Source organism: Pseudopipra pipra, chromosome 8, assembly GCF_036250125.1.
Source record: "Pseudopipra pipra isolate bDixPip1 chromosome 8, bDixPip1.hap1, whole genome shotgun sequence".
In the NCBI taxonomy this organism is placed as follows: Eukaryota; Metazoa; Chordata; class Aves; order Passeriformes; family Pipridae; genus Pseudopipra; species Pseudopipra pipra.
The window spans coordinates 26,344,559-26,364,904 of NC_087556.1; the positions used below are offsets into that span (position 1 = coordinate 26,344,559).

Sequence of the window (20,346 nt, forward strand, 5' to 3'; positions counted from 1 at the left end):
TTTAATCCCTTTATTGAAATTTTACACTTGGTTAACTCTCAAAAGAGATATTCCAAACAAAGTATAAATAAGTAAATGCAAAAATATTTTTAAAAACACCAAAAAACCACCAAACATAAAAACCTCAAGAAAATTATTTGTAAATTACCTTCAGTTTGGAAAAAAGGTATCTTTCTCACTTCAGCACAGTTCCCTCTATCACCCCACTGGTAGCAACACACCTGCTCCATTCCAGAGGTCAAGGTTTCTATATCCATTGGAGGTTTATGGTTACTTTGTGCAGGAAAAGGAGACTGATTTAGTACTTAAAAGAAAGCTCTAGTAGCCAAGAGACCCGTATATACTGAGTTGGTCACGGTAACTAGAATAAAGGACCATGTGCAGTCAGTCTTTAAATCCTGTGACCTGCAGTGCTTCCAAACATCTGGCAAAAAATGCTGTGATATGTTCCAAGGTTACTGCTTTCAGCTACACACCATAGTCCTCTGCTGGAAACCAACACTCCCTGGAACAAAAGGCCAAACAGAGCATGCACTTACTGAAAATCCAACACATTTTCTTATACTGCCAAGGAGGTGATTTGAGGACCTTTTGACTCATTAGCAGAAGTTTCATGCAAAGGACTGGTTTGCAAGAGCAGTCACCACCGGCTGAAAGTTTGACACCACTGAAACATTTAATTAGTAGTTCTGTCACTGACTAAACTGAAATACTTAAGTTGTGCTGCCTCACAACCAAACCAATATAAGTGTGCAGAATCTGTTATTAGAGCTCAGTTCTTGAGCAATAATTTGTTATTCTACAATTCTTTTTACTAATATGCCCGATTACTCAGTGAAGCCAGTTTCTTGTATTTGTTTTTTGGTTTTCACCTTAAGTGCTGTAATAAAGCTTACTAATTTGTTGAGAACTCAAGAAGCATTTTGTAGAAATGTGTGATAGCTGTGCAATATGTTCTTATTTCAGCCTAAGAACTCAAAAAGATCATCCAAAGCATTTGGTGCGTGGCACTGTCTCTGCCCACTGTGAGCTGAACATCCCTTAAAAACATTGCCAAAATATAGCTCCTTAAACATCGCTTGTAATCCTTAATCTCAGTGACCACAAATTCTTAATGACTTATAAGAGCACTATTTGGTGCTGAAATAGACACTGTTAAGAATATTTCATTCTCATTTAGCATGTCCCAAGAAACAGGGAGCCTCATGTCCCCAGCCCTGGTGCCATATCTGGTAAGTGAAATTGAGAGGAGAAATAATAATCCTAGATCATAAATGATAAGAAATAGAGATAATACATTCTTTCACTTTTGCTATTTTGCATATCTTGACAGGGAAACCTTTAAAACTTTATAGTTTCTATCACAACTGTTTCTTCTCAAAATTCATCTTCCAAAAAATTCTCTTTCAAGATAAATTTCCATAAGTTAAAAACCAGATTACCCAACAATAAACTTTTCAGATAGTTTTCAAGTTTACAGAGACAAAATACACATTTTAAGTAACACCATCGCAGTTGAGGGTAAAATTCAAGGGAGAAATTCATCCATTTAAAAAGTAATTAATTGAATGCATCATTAATACTTTTGTATTGAAAATGGTAAAAATCTTCTTGTTATGTTGCAGCAAAGCTGCTGTTTACTGAGGAAACAATATGGAATTATAGTGATGATCAATGGCAGCCAGGCTTTCAAGTGTCATGCCTGCCTGAGAAAATCCAATGGAGTGGGAAAGAAATCCAAGGAGAAAGATCTGCAAAGTGGAGCTCAAAGATAGACCTTGAGGAAGCATGGCTGGGAGGAGAAAAGGTCAGCGGGTGGCTTAGGGTGCCCGAGAGAATTTATGGTCAATTAGGAGAATATTTTGGAGCTGCAGCTAAAGGAGGCTCCTGGAATGGGAAAAAAAAAAACATCAAGAGGCAAAGCAGGGAGGAAAAGGAGCTGGTGAATGTGAAGGACAATGACAGGACAAGCAGGAACAGTGAAAAATACACTTAGGCTGGTCATTAAAAGGTTTCTAATGAGAGAGAAACAAGGTATTTTCAAACGCAGTACCTAAGGCACAGTATCCCTGGTCTGCTAAAACTATAAAGCTGTGAACAAGGTGAAGCTATGTACTGTGTGAAAAAACTAGCAGCTAGACTTTGTGACTCAGGAACTTCTCTGCAATGTCATGTTCCCATCAACAAAAATCACGTAAGAAGAAACAAAAGTGCTCTGTGGAGTAGCTCCAATTACTGCTTATCACCTATTCTTCCTTACCATGTTCTCAGCTCCTTTCACAGCCTGTTAAACCCAACTTTTTGCCTTTCTGGAAATGCCTGTCTTCTGACAGACCTGACTTGAAACAGCCAAAGCACTCATATTAAATGAGTGAACAACTAAAAAGAAGTCAGATTTCTACTGTCATATTGTGTGGTTATAAGAATATGAGGACAGTCCAGTATACCACAATATTTAAAAGCTGATCTACTTACGACCATCCGCTGTCTTTGCCTCCAGGTGCACGAGATCAGGCTCTCTACCATTCCCCATCATAGACCTGTAAAAGACAGATTGAGATAAAGGTATTAAAAACAACATATACCATGAATGTCTGAGAAATTAGTTTCACAGGAGATCCTCTTTAAGTGGACATAAATTCATACTCACAAATAAGAACTGACAGTTTTGAAAGCATTTTGGAGTTTTCCCTAAAATAAAGTTGAATATTTTAAAGAAATTCTACCATGTTATCTAATCAATGCCATTGTACTTATGAGTTCTTTATCTGACCCCTTCACTTCTTTCCACATGGACACTTACCTGTTTCTGTTCCGGCTGACACCTGCCATTTTGATGTGTCTTCTGGTTTGGTCAGAAGGATGCACTTCAGTTCAGGGTGGGATACAGAAGACTTTAATAGATGAGATAATAGAATTTGCCATCATACTAATTATAGCTGTTCCTTTATATTGGACATTTTATGCACATTTGCTTAATTGACACTCTTAATGATCAATGTTCCCTCATTAATTAAGAAGTTTTAAAAACTCATTTTATCCTGGGACATTTTATTACTTCTGATCTAATAAAAACGTGTTTCATTAATAAAAGAAATGTCACATTGACTCAGAAAATGACTGTTTGTTCACTCTGAATTAACAAGTAACAAATAGAGATAATGAGTATGACAAATAGGGGTTTATGGAACCAAGCTCTGCTTCCATTGTTAAGGTTTCCCTGGTCCGTCCTCATCAACTCCTTGGAAGAATCCAAATGGCCAGTGGTTTGACAGACAGTCTGAACTATGGAAATGCTTACTGCAAGAATGTACCAATCCCATTGTACAGCAGCCTCAGCAGCATCTCTGATAATCAGCCTTGTTTCTGGTCTTAGTCCTATCACTCAAGTCATAATCCCAGATTAAAGCTAAGGGTTAAACAACAGTTTCCTGTTAGCTTCCTGACTTCCAAGTTAATAGAACCATGAGGGAAGACATGCATTCATTTCCAGTGATAGACAAATTAGATGTTCTGTTCAGAGCCTCATTATTTTTTAAGAAATCAGAAGTGAGATTCAAACAGTGATTTAGACCTTAATTCAGTTCCCACTGACTGCAATCAGAGGTACCTCCAGAGCTTAATCATCATGTGCATTAACTAATAACTATTATAAAAATGTTAACAATAACAAGGTTATCTGTGTCCTGATTAATCCTTAGCTTTGCTTGACAAAATCTGTAGCAATTCACCAGTTAGAAAAGGTTTGGATTTTTTTGTTCTCCTTTTCTGGGAACTGAATTTTCAGAAAATACTCTGAGCCAGCATTGCTTTCACCTCTTCTCCATTTTTAATAAAGTTTATGGCAAGGTCTTATTCTCCTAAACATTCAACTTCCATTTAAAATCTCTGCTTCCTGATAATTGACACCAAGTGGGTGGTAAAGAAACACCTTCCTAGGGCATTTTTCTTATACCTGCCATCATCAGCAAGTTTAGAGCCAAAATGCCGGGCCTGCTAGTTACAATTCAGTTCAACGTAGATAGATGCCAGTGACAAATAGGGCTAAAAAAAGGTAGAAGGACTAAGCTTACAATATGGCATATCTCCTCTTCAGACTTGTTTATTTAAGTGGGCTTTAAATACTGGGACTATTAAAATAGCCCACCTGGAACTGGGTTGAAGAACAGAAAACACAGTCCAGCTTTGTCAGTGCATTCCTCCTCCTGACCTCACACACCCCCATGGGGATGTGAACTCTGCAAAGAAACAAGGAATATATTCCATGAATTTGAGCACTTTGTCTCTTCAGAGACACACAACAATGGTAATTATCCAGCAAAGAAGTTGTTGCCCTAGTTAAAGCATACAAGTCTACAGTTACGTGTTTTGTGAGTTTCCTCCTCACAGTGCTATTCTGACCCCAAGAAAAACCTCTGTTGCATCTTCTCAAGCAAAGACAGCCAATTCAGAATGATATATCTCACTGATGGATGGGGTGTGATTGTCACTGTTACTTTCACTGCTGATATGAGCCATAATTTATATTAAAATCTTAGATGATTTAAGAGAACCATATAAAAATCAGGACTCATAAAACCCTGAAAGTTGTAAGGCTACAGCTGTAGCTGTAGTCACCTGCATATTACTTTGTCTAACACTACAACAGCCAGTATTGGGACTGTAGAAGCTCCAGTTCAAGGCAGAATTAGGCCATCAGTTGTCCTAAGGATGTACAGAACAAGGATGGCTGAAACATGACTGGTGATAAACATTATTCATCTACTCAAGGGTTTCCTTTCCTTTGATATCTCCTAACATCTGCAACTTAGAAATGTGATGACAACGATGAAAACTTTTCTTCCATTTTAGGCAACAGTCCCAAAGCAGGTAACCCTAAAGACCTGAAATATGTTTATTATCTACCTTTAAAAACACAAATTACAGATAAACTATGAATTGTAATTAAAGGGGTAATTACAAGGGGATTGTAATTAAAGGTCCCGGGTAGCCTTCTCTTTGCCATTCCCTATTCTGAGCAAACTTTTGTTCACTATGTTGGCAGTTCTTTCTTTCTCAAATCCATTCTTCCCTTTCCGCATTCATTCTCAAAGACCAAACCCTCATATATCCACAAACTTTTCTTCTTGCCAGAGTCTATGTTTTCACTTTGTGGTAAAATGCCAGCATGCCCTTTGTCTGTCCCTTTAATCTCAGGCTTTCCGTAATACTCCCTGAAACTTCAGGGGATATCCTTGCAGTACTTTCTGTTGAACGGTGCCTATTGTATTTTTGTGATTAACTTTTACTGTTTTGTTGCTATAATTGTCTGGACATTTTGAAAAATGAAAAAGATAGAAAAAAAAAGAAAAAAATCTTTGGGGAAAATGAGGATTTAGAAAAGCTGAGAGGAGTGGAAGGCAATGACCTCACTGCCTTTACACTGGAGATGCTTACATTTTGAAAAATGTAGGACCCCCGCAGTCCTATTACAAAGTTGCTTCCTAAAATTTTAATCATCATCAAGCCTGCTAAGTAGTCATCTACACTTGAGAGTCTCACAAATCGATATCACTGGCTGCAGTGCAGTAATTGCTCTGAATGCAGATTCTATATCCACCGTGAGAAGCAGCAAAGGGAAAAGACCCCAAATCATCCTCTGGTTAAGAACTAGGCTGAGCTAAACAAAAGCAGCCTGGCACTGCCCATTGCACAGTAAATGCTAGTTGGCATATTTCTGTAGTGACCAACCCCTTGCCATCTTCTCTGTCTGAAACATTTCTAAAACCTTGGCTTCCTTGGCCTGTCAGCTCTTCTGAGCCAAGAAAATTCAATAGAGACCCTGTTATCCTGGAGTTTCCACCTCTTCTATCTTTTTTCACTTCTAGGGACAAAAGCAATTGTTTATGGATGCTGGGAACTGATGAGGCTTGCAAGGCAGTCAGACCACTTAGAACTGCAAAAAGGCATCATTGTGAAGAAAGCAAAAGCTTCCATTTGGTGCACCTAATTTCAAACTACCATTTTTTCATAAACAAAGAACTTGAAACACCACACAATAAGGACTGCATCTCAAGGGTTTGTGCATTCTGGAAAGTAGCTTTGGGTGCTTTTGGTTTTGAATAATTGACTTCAGACACAGTCAAACCATATCTGGGACTATATGCACAAGAAACTTTATGGTAGTCTTTCCATATGTATTCCTTGTATCATACATGCTCACAGCAGCCAAGATCAAAGATCTTTTAAGTTCAGGCAATAAAAGACATTGTTATTTTACATAATCTTCAATGCAAATGGCCCAGAATGAAAGGCTGGAAGAATAGAAATGCTACTATGTCCTTTTCACAGGCAGAACCAGTGCAAATGTCCTTCATTCTTTACATGAGGACAGAGACATTATGCAGCTTTCCCATGTCTCAGAAGAAATGAACAAGTGCAGAATTAGGACTCCTATAATTATACCTCACCTTCTTTGGGGGATAAACAGGTATGACTTGTTCATGCAGCAAAGGACAGCTGATAAATGACAGATAACAGCATGCCTCTTCTAACGTGGATGGAATGAGTTCCATACAGTTCTGGCCGTTTTGAACTTATCAAAACTGACTCAGAGTAGCTCAGAAGTGGCTACAATGCAATACCAAACAGAAAACTGACACATTGCTTGGAAAATCCAGCCTGACTAGTCATTATTTAAAATGCTCATTTGCCTCTGTTGCATTCTGCAGATGACTTTGTTCTTAACATGTTACTTATTTTGAGACGTCTCCTGACCTTCAGCATTCCTTTTTCCCAGTCCCAATTTAAGCACATCCCCATTTCCACATATACTGCATGACACAGAAAGACTAACTAGCTGCAACAAGACAGGTGGAAGAGAACGTACTCTTAGAGATCCTTATGCCAAAGTTGTCCTATGAACATAAATATTCTAACAAGCTTTATCCTGTCACAATAGAGCTATAAAGTTGCTCTGTTCAGCACATGATAATGGCTTTGTAATTCAATTATTGGTAGAATTTGCCTTTGGGGATTTATCTTCCTTTAGCCTCAGCATCCATGCGAATCCCTTATCATAAATCTTGCCAATGCAAAACCAGCTCCCCCACCACCTCTGGGACATATCCCACCACTTCATGTTAAAAAACAGACAGCTTATTTCAACTTAGTGAATGGCAGGTTTTTGCTTTTAAGGACAGAAAGAAAACAACAGTGGATGATGCTCATGGAGTCCTCGGTAGCATTAACTTTTTGGTCCCACTGATGCTTCTGTAACACTTTAAATCCTAATTGCCATTCATAAAAATAGTAACATGTAGCACTGAACAGGGAGCTTTTTGTCCAAAGATACAAAAGCACTTGACAATCGACCTTTAAGTAACCTTCCCTGCATGCTACTGATTTGTTCAAGACCTATGGAAAAGTACGAGACAAGGAGACCAAGTTAGAAACAGGGGCTGAGGAAAATTTTTGTTCTCAGCTTTATGGATAAACTTCACTGATTAGTCAAGAGCACAGGGACCTCATTGATTTGACCAAGATCACACAGTTGCTGTATGGCAGAGACAAAAATAGAGCTTGAGAGTCCTCCAGGCTCTTTTTCTTTTACTACTATATTGACTCCATGAGGACTTCGCAGATACTCTCTGCTCCTTTTTTGCTTGCAGAGATCAGTGAATCTGTCCCAGGAAGCTTAGTGTGGGAGGCAATTCTTGTGGTTTCTTTAGTTCAGTCCCTATTATGTGAAATTTCACAGATTTTACTATTCCTACTTTAAGGACTTCTTTCTAGCTTTAACTTAACCACATTCTCCAGACATGTTTTAAAAACAAAGGGCCAGATTCCAGATAGGCATAAATCAGCACTTCATTTCTTTATATTTGGCTAATAAATCTACCCTCATATTAATTTAATTATATTTTCCCTGCTACATCTCTGCTGTATTCTTTCCCACATTGTCCAATCAGATGCAATCAGACACCATTTTGCGCAGTTCAGCTGGCAGCCAAATCCAGCTGGGCCAAATGCATCCTTTGGTATGCTTTACTCAGTTTGTCACCTTTTCTCCAGAACTGACAGAAAATAGCAGTTAAGTGACTAAAGCCCAATTTCTCCTAGTTGTGCCACCTCACAGCACTGACAGAAAAACAGGTGGTTGTTGCTGCTAACTCTAGAACAGATGAGCAGGTAAACAGGGGTAGTGGTGTCCTTTCCAGGCCATGGGGAGTCCCTTCTACTCTCACCATCCCTTTTTACAGCCCTAGAGCACAATTATCCACAGGCTTCCACACCATGCTGTGTATACACCCCACAGCTTTGAGGACAGTAGCAAATCAAGCCCTCTCCTCTGCTGCAGTAACACCACAGCTTTCTGTGGGAAGCTCCAGAGAGGCAACTTGGCTAAATCTCTGAAACAGATGGATGTGAATTCTCAGGGAGGTAGCTATCTATTGTTCATAACATTGGGTGGGAGGAATGTCTTAAAATAACAATCTAAATTAAGTGGATAAAATTCAGTTACTAGGATTAGATCCTGATTTTACGACAGCCCTTCTGTCCTATATCTCTTTTTCATATCTTGCAGGAAACTTAAGACTACAATTTGGCTTGAAGGGAGAGAATGAAGAAGGTACCCCCTAGTTATACCCTCTGAACTCAGCTCCCTGATATCATAAACCAAACCTATGTGACTTATGGCTTCTCTGCTGGTACAGCCTAATAGGATCACAATTTCCCACTGTGTTAAGACACATCTTGTAGTGCTGTGGCCCTGAGTCAGGAAGCTCTGGAGGAAGCCAGCAAGTCATTTAGAGCAAGAGTGCAAAGTCAACTCTGGTAACACAGTGTGCTACTCATTAAACATACAACACAATACAGCAGTGAAACCTTCCTGATACAGATCTAGATGAATCCACAGGTAGTTTAACTGTGAAACTGCTTCACCTTCTCAAGGTCTGTCCCTTATAGGTGGATACAGAGAAATCAGCTGCTTACCCCAATGCCCGTTGGAGACTGACAGGTTCCAGGTCCTGCAGAGCACTGCAGGCTGACGAGTAGCACCCAAATCAAGATTTTAAACCTCGTATACGGATGCTTGCCTACTTCTGCAGAACTTTAATGAGGGAAAGTGGACGATGGAGAGAAGCTGAAGCTCGTGGGAGCCTGTACGCATTTATAAAGTATCTCTGGATGGTTTTTTTAAGATAAATCTGCTGAACTGGGAAAACCAAAACACATCAACCTACACATCAATCAGACTGGGGCTCCTTGGTCTCAAAAGGCTTTTTCAGGTGTATATACCTATTCTCCCTATTCAAAACTGGAGGATGAGACTCTAGGGGAAGAAAGAGGGTAGTCAGGTAAACAGTCAAGATTCTGCTCAGTTCTGACTTTTTAGAACAACATTCTATTATTTTACACCCATCTCTAGAGTCCCCATGACATGCAAAAAGGGCTGAGAACCCTTTTTCACTCACATTGTGGAACTCTGCCAGACTAAAGATTTGAGACTGAGAAGTTATACTTTGCTCTGATGAATCCTGCTTTGATTATGAGTTACAAGGTCTCTCAAGAAACTGCTGGGACCAGAGGATCTGGTTATTTCAGACTCAGTGGACCAGATTGCTGCTGTGTGACTTCATAATTCTCTCAATCTTATCCAGAGAAGAAATCATGTATTTTGGATCTCAGTTTCTTAAGAACTAATCCTTATCATAAATCCAGAGTCTAACTGAGCTTTTAACAACAAGAGAAAGAGAATGCTGCATGTCTTTTTTCTGTCCTTGCTGATCCACATGGGGCTGGGGAGTTTGTAACTCTGGAAGCCAGACAGGAACAAAATCCTAATTCCCAAGATAAATCTAGGAGATTTCATTTGTATCACAAAGAAAGAGGTACAGATAGACCTTCAGTCTGACTTTCTCTCAAAGTCAAACTGGAAACAAATGTTTGGTGTTCAATGCAGGGAAATAAAAAAAAAAAAAAAAGAAAACTAAGGAAAATTTTCTATGTATTTCCATTTCTGGGCTGCCAAGTAACCTGAGGATAAAAAAGCACTGAAGTGCTGAAGCAGAAGGGCAGTCCTACAACTCTTGCTATTCCCCATCAGTCGGTTGCTTAATTCAGATGTCCTGAAAAGTGACATGGGTTCCTCTGGCATGTGCCCATATCCACCGTATTTAAGCTATGAAATACATAATTTTTTAATTAAATTTCTGGTACACTTCAACTCATAGAAATGGTTTGTGTGCTAGATCAAGTGGATGATTTTCTGGAGAGACTGTCACAATGCACTTTGATTGGCATCTTTCCCACCAGCCTCCAGCAGTTGCCCTGCAGTGATTAAAAGGTCTTGTTCAGCCATACACAGCATCATTTGTAAACAGCCTAGATACTGTGCCATTTAAATTGTTTCAGCCCACCTGGGTGGGTGTGTAAATCTCACCAAGCCAAGATCTGACAAGAACACTGGGACGGTTTTCCCAGCTTGCTCCAACTGCTTGAATATAATGAAGTTTTTAACAGGGTTGTGACACCTTTTCTCCTTAATTTTCAGCTCTTTCAGCTGCTCCAATGAACACAGTCAGAGCTTTTAAAATATAGTCTCCAGCTTCCTCTGGAAAAGATATATACTCTATAATTATACTGTGAAGATTAACTTCCTTTCCCACTACTCATATAAGAAACACAAATATAGCCCTATCTACTCATCTGTCCTCCCTTACCAGTTTTTTTCCCCTTCAGTGTGTGTGCATATTTTTGTATTATTTGAGGGGAAAGGTTGGTTGGCTGCTTCTTTTACAATATTTGTCTCCATTTGCTTCTCCTTCTTATCCTCAGAAAAACACAAGATGGAATGGAGACCTAGAAACATTTCTTATCAAACTGACACATCTCCTTTAATTTCTTCAGGGAATCATTAACATCATGAACTCATGACCCTACTGGAAATCATAAATGGTTTAAGTTGGAAGGGACCTTAAAGATCACCTAGTTCCCAATCTCCTGCCATGGGCAGGGACACCTTCCACAAAAGAGGTTGCTCAAAACCCCATCCAACCTGGCCTTGAACCCTTCTAGGGATGGGGCAGCCACAGCTTCTCTGCACAACCTGTGCCAGGGCCTCACCATTCTCACAGTAAAAAATTTCCTCTCAATATCTATTCTAAACCCACTCTTTTTCAGTTTGAAGCCATTACCCCTTTTCTTATCACTCCATGTCCTTGTCAAAAATCCCCCTCCAGCTCTCTTGTAGCCCCTTTAGGTACTAGAAGGGGCCCTAAGGTCTCCCCAGAGCCTTCTCTTCTCTGGGCTGAACAACCCCAACTCTCTCAGAGTGTTTTCAAAGGAAAGGTGCTACAGCTCTCTGGTCTTCTTGAAGTATGGAGTTGTACTTCTTTTGTATTTCTCCCACTTGCTGGGCTGTGTGCAATACCCAAATAAGTAAAAAAATAAAATCAATACCATTGTATAGATAATGATTATAACTTGATGATATAATTTACTAGCTGGGCTTCTGTACTGTTCATTTTATGTTAGTTTTTAAGACACTTTTATTATTCGGTTTTATTTTTTCCCTCTCCCCCTGAAGTTTTTCAAGATTGGGTTTTGATTAGAATTAAAAAGTAAAACGTCTCATTTTGATTTAAAAAAATTATGTTTTCCAGACATTTTAATGAGATTTTCAACCTTATGTTCTTATTTTTTTTACAGACAGCTCCAATTGTGATACTTTGACTTACTGACTTTCAGAAAATAATTTCTGGTGGAAGGCATGACTTGATCTGAGGACTAGAATAAAAACCTGTCTTTTAATGAGCAATGAATGTCTGCATATATATTTTGGCCATATTGAACTAGGTTTGACCAGGTTTTTTGCAACCACTGGTCATGGATATTTGGATTTGCAAGTCACAAGTGTCATTAGTGAACTTTGACTAGACGACTGGACCACTTTAAAAAAAGAAGAAAAATGTAATGTAATTACCAGCGTAACTGATTGGCCAATTGTGTTCACAATTGTATTCACTACAAATCAGCATCTTCACCAGCAAAATTCCATCATAGGAATGTACATCAAAAATGACCAAGTGTCACAAAAATAAACTCAGAAATATTTAGATAAAGCATTTATCCAATTTTTTTAAACTAGGATCTACTGCATTCTCTTCCCCTAATGTCAACTACATCAGTAAACACTGTGCTATCAGCAATAATCCATGTTACATTAACTTGCTGTTCCTGTATTACCCTGATGAAGTATTTATCACTTAGAATATTCCTTCCTAGTAATTAGGGTATTTTCATAGAGCACAGTTCCAGAATTACCAAGTACCTTGATAACTTTCATGTATTTTTCTGTCACAGTACATTTAACAGCAAAATCTCAAGAAGCTGCCATAGAAATTATAAAAAACATGAAAACTGTTGATACAGTGCAGAACTGCCATGCCTCGGGGTTGTATGCAGTGTGGATTCTTTCATGTCTCCATCTGACACATAATGTGGTTGACTCTCTGAGTGGATTACATTTTCCTCAGTATACCACTTTCACATGCTTAGATTATGTAAACAGATATGTGATGGTACCCAAATTATAGCAATTATTAGAGATGTCTGTTTTATAGTAGTCCATCATTAAAGCCTGCCCAGCACAAATGTGTCTTCACAACCTTTTAATGATTTAGAAAATTACAGATCCCCTTTTTCTACATGTGTTTTATTTTGCTGTTTGGTGGTATTTTTAAGACAAGAAAACTCCAGTACCCTTTTATTTTAATGGCTTGAGTTCATCTGTTCATCTCTCACCTTATATCTACCTCCAAAAAGTGACATTACACTTCTTTCATCACAAGTGTGGATGTCAGGGCACCACTTGGAGCTGCAGGTGGAAGAATGAAAAGGGAGACAGAGGAGCTCTGAATAAACAAATATTCTATTTCCATGTTAATGACTCCTCTTAATGAGAGGATGCAAGAATACAAAATACATATTAGTTACAAGGAGCTGAATTGTGTCCACACAGAGTATTTTCTCAGAGTTATGTAGTAGGCATTATCAGATTGCTTCAGTGTTTTCTTTCACGGGGTTAAATTTCTCTGGGGTAGCAGTAGAAGGCAGTGTTTCATGGAGCAGCCAAAAAATAAGCAAATAAAGAAGAAAATTCTCCTGGAAATATATATAAGAAATGCAGCTGTAAAAGACACTAAAAATTCTCTGACAGCATCTGCAGGTAGAGCCTTCTCAAGACTAAAACTAGGAAGCCCAGTGGTGTTTACTCACAAGACTTAGAGTGACCCACAAACTATTTACAAGGCAATATGAGAGACTAAAATAGCAATGAAAATATCAGTGAGCAATAAGGAAAATGCATCTTTGGTTTCACAAACCCTTCAAATCCATGTAAAAGTCTTTAAAGTCTTCCAGATGACCCTTCCTATCAAAAGAAGCAGTGTAACTAAATGCAGGCCTTGCTTTGTGTATTCCACTTTTAGAGAAGTCCTAGTTTAGACAGTATTGGAAGCAATCTGTATTAAAGCAACTCCTCAGCCTTCCTTAGATAACAGAAAATATCCCTCATTCTCTGCCCATTACTGCTGTGTCCTGGTTGATTCCTTCAAACACATTTAAATTAGAGAAAGCACCAGCAACAAGAGAGAGTAACCCCACATTCTGCTTTTCTTGAAAAGTTGTGACTTTGGGACGTTTTACTTCACTATTTATTTCTGCTCTTAAGAATAAGTGAAGTTGAAGTCATTCTTCTGGCTCAACAGATTCATAAGACTGCATTTTTCCTCGCCAAAATAATTAATTAAAGAAACCCCTACCAACAACAAACCATAGGGCACTGAGCAAGGCTTTATCCACCTTGTGCATCAGCACTAGATACAGAGATGTTGCTGCAGAAATTTGGATTTCAACTGTACTCCTGCACCCTCTTATATTCCAGTTCCCTTCTGCTTTTCTTGCATGGGGAGTCAGCAGTGGCCACACATTGAGTGCAAAGGGCTGCCCTTCTGCTTCAGCACTTCAGTGTCTCTTTTATCCTCAGGTTACTTGTCTGCACAGGAATGGAAGTGCATAGAAAAGCCCAGTGTTGCTCTCTGTGGGGTACAGGTTCTCAATTACACGTGCACAGCTCTTTTCTACTATAGATAGGTTTGAGAACAGACAGTGTCCATAGAATTGCAGTTAACAGTATTTTTTTTTCTAGAGTGATGATGGTCATAATAAATAAGCCAGAATAAGATGCAACACTGTCTCCCCAAGTTTGATTATTTTTATTTTTGATAGCAGAAGTACAGTCTAGGTTACACTGAGATGTGTTATACAAAGGACATTCTACTCAAGGTGAAAACACAGGCTTGCAGTTTCATGCTTTGTTTTTGGCTGTAGGGAAGTTAGATGGGTGGTTGCAACATCTTTTCATCTTTTAACTTACTCTTTGCCTTTGAAGTTCCAAGCCTGAGTTGTCTTATTTGTTAGGTTCTAAGAGGCCTTCAAAGTTTGAGCTCCAAAGAAAGGGAAAATGATAATTTTCATCATTATTTTTATTGCAGGCATCCATCATCTCAATTTACAATAAACCAGATCTGTAAGCAATGACAGGAAACTTCAAAAGGTTGGGAGCACTGTACAGAATATGGGGATACAGGGACAGTCTTTCCATCTCTCTGACCCTCTTCAGTGATTACAATTTTGTTGGACATCTCAAAGACTGGGCATCCAGATTTCTGTGACTTTCTGCTTTTATTAGCCCAGAAAAAACCAGATGTGTAGAGCTGTGTGTTTGCATCTGAAATTTTGAGACCCTTTTAAGAATTCTACAGGAAAGAAATACACACATGTCTGTCTACAGACACTTACATGAAAACAAGTTTAAGCCAAAAATGAAATTTAGCTTGCAAAAGCTTCAGCTAACACAGGTTCTGAGAAAGGATTAAATAGCAGGAGCAGCAAACAAAATCTATGGTATATCCTTTGCAGACTAAATATAAATTTAATTTTAGAAGTAAATTTGACCTAGAGCTCTTACTTTTTTTATAAATTAAAAGAAAATATTTGACTGAACCATTCCTGAATCTTGATATGTTCAAAACCTGTGGGTTTGGCAGAAATTTATAGTTTAGAAACTACCATGGGGGTCTTATTTTAACCATTGGGTTCAGCTCCTCCTGATTTCAAAGCTTCTCTTTGAAAGGCATGTTCACAAGACGTAAGCTCACTTCTGCTCACAGGCATACTGCTGCTTCCATGAAGAGTTGATGAGAAATCTCACAGATTTACACCAGTGTAAGCAAAAAGAGAAATAAGGCAAAATGCAAGAAAAACCTTATCTTTGGTTTGGACTATATAATTTAAGTCAACTCATGCATTATGGATGCCTCGAATTCTATCACAGCCATGTAGGTAATGCCCCTAAGTGAATTTAGATACAAATCGTATGGCATACGCTAATGCAGCAAGGAGTTCAACTTGCATTAGTGACAAAAAGCCCTGATACTTCTGCAAGGTAACTCTGGCATCAGACTTGCTAATGCTTTGCCATTGCCATAAAACAACTGACATTCAAAGATTCAGCAGGAGGAACTTACATGTGGCTGATTCATACAGCTGGAAACCTGACTGGAAACACTGCACTGCTGCTTAGAAGCTTTACTGCAGAGTGATTTAAGCTCATAATGAAGAAGTGTGTGTGCCTTTAGTTCAACAGTCATTAACTTTCAAGGACTACAGAGGTCTAACAGTAGTTAAAAACATATCACCAGCCACTAGAGGAATCTACTGCTACCTGTGGCAGAAATGCTGGTATCCTCAAAGATTCCAAGACTTCAGGCTTTGGCCCTTAATTGCAGCAGGATCAGACTGAACTCTTCACTCTCCTATCCCAAATCAATGCTTTCTTCAGACTATTATTCAGCATGGTTCAGTTGTGCATCACCCTTAGATCAAAGACCCAATTTTCGAGTGCCGTATAAACACACAATGCCCCTTTCATACCAGTTCTAAATTAATCTCAACAAATCAGCAGTGCAGGTTGCATTCAGCCATATTGCCTTCAAGACCTCATTTCAACATCTCTGTATGTATGGGGAAGTTGCATCTAGGAAATGAGGAAGGGGGTTTTGCTCTTACCAGTAGAATCTGTTTGGTGCAACTCCCTCATGAAGAAGCAGCCATCTTCTGCCAAACTCCACTGAACTGAATAACTGGGGACAAAAACAAACAGTTGTGAATCACAGTAAAACACAAAGGCATCAGAGAAATTAACCTGAAGAACCCTGTATCACTTCTGAGACAGTGACTTGAGACTTTTACTTCTTCCAAACTCTAAGGGACACACCTGAGGCAGCTGAAAGGTGTCTGTGGTGCCTTTTATTGGCATAGACAATACCGAGATGTGTGATATGGGACACAACTGGTATTACCTGAGGAATCACTTCATGTGTACACCCAACAACCAGCCATGAATGAAAATTCATCATCCATTTGCCTTCCTCGATGTTACATTAGGAGGACATTCTCATTCTACTTATCAGTGCCATCCTTAGACAGCTTTTTCAATCTGGCACCGAAAATGTTCCAACATGTCTAAACTTCTCTTGCAGGACTGGATGAGTTTAAATAGCACAAGTTGCTTATAGCACAGAAACCCATGATTCTCCCTCTGCTCTTGTCCTTCTCCTGCAAACAACGTGACACCTTCTCCTACTCTGGTTACACAAACAATATTCAAACACATCAATCAATTCAGAAAATATTTTCATGATAAATACCAAACCAGGCTGAGAAAGGTCAGCAAAAAGGCATGTTACAGGTATTAGAAATAGTTTGACATGTCTTTGTTGAATGATATACAAATGTTACTGTTAGAGAGCACTTGCAAACAGATGCTGCCCGTAAATGCTGCCATCAGGTAATTCTCGGAAGGCCAGTAGAGAGAAGGATCACTTGGGTTCTTTTATTTCTTCTGCTTTATTTAGCTTCAAATTTATCACATGGAAGAACTGAGAAGCAGTCAACCCTAAACTTTCTTGCAGATTCATCCTATTTCCCTTCTCTCCTTTGCTTGGTAGACTAGGTCAGTACCCTTTCTGGCAAGGCAGTTGTTGGACACCTTATTTGAACTGTGACCTCCCTTTTCATGACACCACTTTAGTGATCTTGCATAAAATGCCAACAATCTGCATCTTCATGTGCAAACCTTGACAAATTTTTTTTGGAACACATTGTGGCAGGGAAGAGAAAGATGGATACCTCTGAGAATAACTGAGAAGGAAAAAATTATGATTTTAAAACTTCAGGTTCATCAGAAAGATGATTTGAATATATTTTAAGAATAATGAGACTGGGATGCAAAAAACCTTGAGATCTACTTATTTGGTTATTCATTCCAAACACAAATCCCAATATCCCTCAGCTTTTCTATGGTAAAAACTTGGAAGGACATCAAGAAACTAGTTACAACAGCTTTTTGGTAAACAGTAGACTGGCATATGTCAAAATTTACTTTAAATACGAAAGCTAAAAATTCACCTCTTTCATCTTCCTTTCTCTTGAACAGTCAAAGAGAGAGGGAAGAAGGTGGAGGGGATAGAAGATAATAAGAGCAAGAAGAGGGAAACCAGTTTAGTTTTGTAGCTAGAAATGCATCCACTTTAAAACTTCAGTGGTGAGTCTGCTATTTTTCCTTAAATAGAAGATTCTAGATACATTTTTATTTAAACTGTAAGAAACCTTAACTATAACTAAGGAAAACTTTCATTTTTCAAAATTAAAGAAAATGTTTTGGAATATTTAACATTAATTTTTAAAACTAATTTGAATTCACCTATTAAAGAACTTTACCATTAGAGGAGGTATTCCCCCCCCCTTCACATTCAAAATCCATTTCCAGACCCGTTTTTATAATTGCAGCAAAAATAAAAACATAGTAACAATAAGCTATTGTTATTATCTATCATCTCTCTGATGTCAGTATTCTCCCTTTACTGGCACAGTAGTTTCTTCCATGCCAAGTAATGTCTTTGACATACAGTAATTTTAGTTTTAATGAAGCTCATATCATCCTTTTGCTAAGAATAGGGAGCAATCCAAACAACTCAGCAAATACCTGTGTGTTTCCAGACTAGGGATACATAGGATCTAAGCTTTACAGTGACATTGATGTTCAGATGCCTGAAGTCATCATACTAAATCTCGTTTTCCCACTTCTGTATCTGTTACCCTTATTCCTCTCTAGTTTCCCTGTGTACAACTTTCAGCGGGTTGTGAATTTGTTGGTGATAGCAACAATTAACTGAGATTAATTTCAGCATGCAAAAGCTTTCTCTGTGCTCGTGCCTGCAGTCCCACTGCAGTGCCAGGTGGCTGAACAATCCCAGTGCCACAGTTTCCCTCTGGCTCTTCCAGCACAGCTCTTCAGAGGGGCTGTTTACCTGGTGCATTCAACAACTCCCTCAGCAGAACAGAAGCTGTGACAGCGTGCAGCACCCTGGGAGCCCTGCCTTCTCTTAATCTGTGCCCTGAATGAGATGTGATTCAGGTAAAAAGTGGAGAAATGCTAGACTTTATAAGTTTGTTTCAAAGGCAGGAAGTGGATATAGCAATACTACTGTCAGGGCTGGGCTCTCAAATTAGAAACCAGTGCCCAGTGAGCTGGAGACAGCGTGTGAGAAAAGGCAACAGCTCTCAAAGGGAAATAGCAGCTCTCTGGGAACCCATGCCCAAAGCTCTCATTGTCTTTGATGAGATACTTTAATAACCAGGATGGTTTTTTCCTCCTCTGCCATTATCTCAGCACCAACCTTGTCCTTTACTGACCCCTAAAAAACAATCTATCCTTTGCAGTAAGAATTTTTTACAGATATTTTATTCTAGTATCATTCATTTTTTAACTGAGTTTATTCAGTTGGACCAGAAAAAAAGAAGTATTCAGAGGCTAGTTTTTTTTCAACTATCAGTTATGATACAGCTGGGATTATTTTTCCCCACTTAGCAATTATAGTGCCTATATGGATATTTTTCAAACCCAGCATGGTATTTTGCCATCATTATAAAAGCCTTTTCTCTCTTGGGACTTCTAGTGACAGACTTGTGCATGCAGTCCCTTCAGAGATGACATTTTGTTTTCTTTGGCATGCTGTTGTCTGATGACAATTTTCATTATTAGAATGAATTAGATAATGTTCTTCGCTACACTTCTTTTTCAACCACAGATAGAAAAGGAACCTATTACCATTTCAATGTATGTTTTCATCTGAGGGCCAAGTAGTGATCTGACATATCTGGTTTCACAGAGACAAAACTGATATGAAGTACAAATCTCATATTGATCTCTTAGACTTGACTCTGGTTCATCAGGGAATAATTCTGTTCTTGCTTCCTCTTCTCTTGTACTTTTATTTTTCTGTGTAATGCGCAGATTGCGTAACAATCACTAACAGTCTGGTTTTCCTTTGTTTTGCTTTTAAAAATCCTAATATTCCGTGAAGTAGAAACCTACCACCTACTTCACTCATATAAGGAAACAAAAATGCAAAGGAAAAGGCTGTTCTGAAGTTACAAATACCTTCTGAGACTGAGCAGGGATTCAAATAAACTCTCTAAATGGCAAGACTACAGAAGAGCCCTCTCACAACACAACACAACACTACTATCTTCTGGAGAAGGGAAAGTTGACATCTGAAAACTGAACTTCTTTCCTTACCTACACTAGACATGATATGATACTCCCCTCTCTCTTTTTGTTTCCCAGTCTGGTTAAAGAAAAGGTGGTTTAAATAGCATGATGAAAATGGCATGAGGAAAATAGTTTGAGCTAGCTAGTAGTTCTGATTATTTTTCTTTTCCTTAAGAGATTTCCCCTAAACAAGTTGTAATGGAATACAGCACGGAGTATAAATTTATTTGTCAACTAGATTTAGCAACTTTCATATTCTTATATTCAAAACAAAAAAACCTGTCTTTCTCTCACCTCAGTCCAGCTTACGTGGGTATCAAACAAAGTATATTATATTTAATGAAATTGCTGCATGGGGCATTTCTTCTTCAGAGCAGCTAAAGGCTGGGAGGTAAGTTGTTATTCCCTGAATCAGACTATGGACCAGGTTTTTCTCTACCAACACTGAATTTGACAGAAGACTATAAACAAAGAATCTGAAATTGTGAATGGTATTTTCTTCCTAGAATAAAGCATAAGACTCATGATTAAGGATACAGAAATGGACTTCAGCGCTGACAGTCATATACGTCCCTGATCTCTGATCTGTTTGTAAGTTCCAGTGTTAAGAAGCTTAAATATCCTTGAAGCACTGAAGTTCACAGGACGCTGCATAGACTTTGAACATTTTAAGTTGCAGGCAA

At 38.6% G+C, this 20,346-nt stretch overlaps 1 protein-coding gene across 5 annotated transcripts in view; it reads right to left on the reverse strand.

The window, feature by feature from the left end:
• The window catches only part of SORCS1 (sortilin related VPS10 domain containing receptor 1), a 269,664-nt gene that overhangs the window by 77,388 nt on the left and 171,930 nt on the right, over positions 1-20,346 (reverse strand). For all 5 annotated transcript variants that reach the window (XM_064663267.1, XM_064663265.1, XM_064663263.1 and 2 more), the window contains exons 5-6: positions 16,117-16,190; positions 2,476-2,540 (exon numbers count right to left, since the gene is read on the reverse strand). In XM_064663267.1, the coding sequence (XP_064519337.1) occupies positions 2,476-2,540; positions 16,117-16,190 (139 nt within the window). The remainder of the gene's footprint in view (positions 1-2,475; positions 2,541-16,116; positions 16,191-20,346) is intronic.